A 2086-nucleotide genomic window follows, 5' to 3' on the forward strand; every position below is an offset into this window, starting at 1 on the left:
GCAGGGCCTCTCCGTATTGCAGATCTCAGGGATTGTAAGGTACGTGTATTACTTATTTCACGACGCCAATCTCCAGGGTAGACGACGTTGTCTGCTTCTACATGGTCAACATAATTGTCTGGACAATACCATCGGTCGTAGTCGTTTAGCATAATAAAATTGTGTAAGGCTATGCAAGCCAGCACAATTTTTTCGCAGTTTGTAGGATTGCATTCAATTGTATTTCTTAGAATCCTCCATCGGGCCGTTAATATACCGAAGCTATTTTCTATCACTCTACGTGCTCGTGATAGGCGGTAATTAAAAATTCGCTTGGTTCTTGGCAAACTCGATCCAGGGTATGGGCGCATTAAATTAGTCCTTAACGGAAAGGCAGCATCTCCTACAAAAAAATGGGGAAAACGTTCAGTTGACCCAATGGACAATGGTTTAGGTGGCGGCAAGGGAAGAGTATTATCCATTAGTGCTTGTCCAAACGGGGACACTTGAAATATTCCTGAGAATACAAAAAATATGCCAATAAAAGTCTATATTTCATTAGTTTACTCTATAGCTTATACCTCCGTCGCTATGACTGCCATAACTTCCGATGCTCACCGCAGTAAAAGTGTATTTAGCATCACATACTGCCATCAAAACAATGCTAAAGAACTTTTTGTAATTGAAGAACATTGAATTTGAATTGGGTGGACACTTAATAGCAATGTGTTTTCCATCAATTGCGCCAACGCAATTCGGTATATTCCACATATTAAAAAAATCGTCAGCAATATCTTTATATTGAGATTCAGTAGGTTCGCTCATGTATATGGGCGAAAGTATTTGCCATATCACCTCACACGTTTCCAGAATTATATTTCGCACTGTCGTTATACCTAATTTGTAACTCCACGCAATACTCTTCATGGATGCTCCTTGTGATAAGTATCTACAAATTAAACCTCTAATAAGTATCAATTTTTTCAGCATTTACTTCGATCATATTTACTTACAACAACACCAAAGAGAGCCTTTCCTCAGGATCAATCCGCTGCCTTGGTTTCCGCAAGGACTTGCTGACTAGTTTTAGCAATAGCTCAAAAACATTCGGCGGCATTCTTGTGTGAGAAAATAACTGATCCGGTTCCAGGGTTTTTATTTGCTTGAATACCTGGAGTTGGTATCCTCCGGTGGACCAGTTTCGATTAATGGGGCGAATTTTATACTTCCTCAGTCCTTTTCTTGATTTATATTCTTCATATTCTTCATATAGTTTATATAATTCACATAAATTTAAAAACAATGTCTCGATGTTTCTATCTGCGTCCATATTCTTACTATTGTTGCTTGTAAATGATTAGTGTACACATATGCATGTATGTATATCAGCATCCGAAAACAGCTGATTTCTGCGTATTCACTGCGGGCTCCAGTAATCGACAAAATTTCTGCGTATACAGACTGCGTTTAAGTATAAGTTCTGCGTTCTGGACTAATTTCAGCTTAAGGCCCTGTCTCCACAGGAAAACACTGATGTCGTAATAATCATGTCACCAAATATATTTCCATTGGAGACAGCCTATTTCTCATGGAATGCAATATATGTCAGCGCTTATTGCTTGACATCTATTGCAGGCAATTTGAAAATTTGACAGCCATATTTTCATTTGAAAGAAAGCGTGCTGGTGGTAACACCAATGAAATTTTGATATTAAATAAAAATAAAAATATGTTCCCTATTGGATTATTTATGATTACGTTTTAGCAAATTATTCAGCAAGTTTTTGAAATTGAGAGAATGATGTCTGGTGGCGTCATGCGACAAATGCTTATTTCAAGACATCAAAGTGCCCACACACAAAAATTTGCAATCATATTGCTCGTCAAAATGGCAGTTGGTAGGCCATCGGTGTTTACCTGTGGAGTTCTGCGGTAATTACTTCACCTGGTATAATTCCACCAAGAATTGGAGCTTTTTACGAAGCAAACGCAATGGTAACACTACAAATTCTTGTCAGTATTTAGTACTAGGTCTGATCCCGTATTCCTCGGACTAAATCTATCAAAAAATAAAAATTCGCTCAGAGCGAGGGAGTAACACTAAAAA

At 38.0% G+C, this 2086-nt stretch overlaps 1 protein-coding gene across 1 annotated transcript; it reads right to left on the minus strand.

The window, feature by feature from the left end:
- Positions 1-7: 7 nt before the first annotated feature.
- Positions 8-1418, minus strand: LOC118732563 (putative nuclease HARBI1; the record flags this gene model as incomplete). Its single annotated transcript, XM_036461694.1, has 3 exons — positions 993-1418; positions 561-928; positions 8-496 (listed from the first exon to the last, which is right to left on the minus strand). Coding segments are annotated over exons 1-3 (1174 nt in total), but the record flags the coding sequence as incomplete, so codon positions are not given.
- Positions 1419-2086: the final 668 nt, after the last annotated feature.

This window comes from Rhagoletis pomonella, unplaced genomic scaffold, assembly GCF_013731165.1.
Source record: "Rhagoletis pomonella isolate Grant_MI unplaced genomic scaffold, Rhpom_1.0 Rhpom_scaffold_22380, whole genome shotgun sequence".
Taxonomy (NCBI): Eukaryota; Metazoa; Arthropoda; class Insecta; order Diptera; family Tephritidae; genus Rhagoletis; species Rhagoletis pomonella.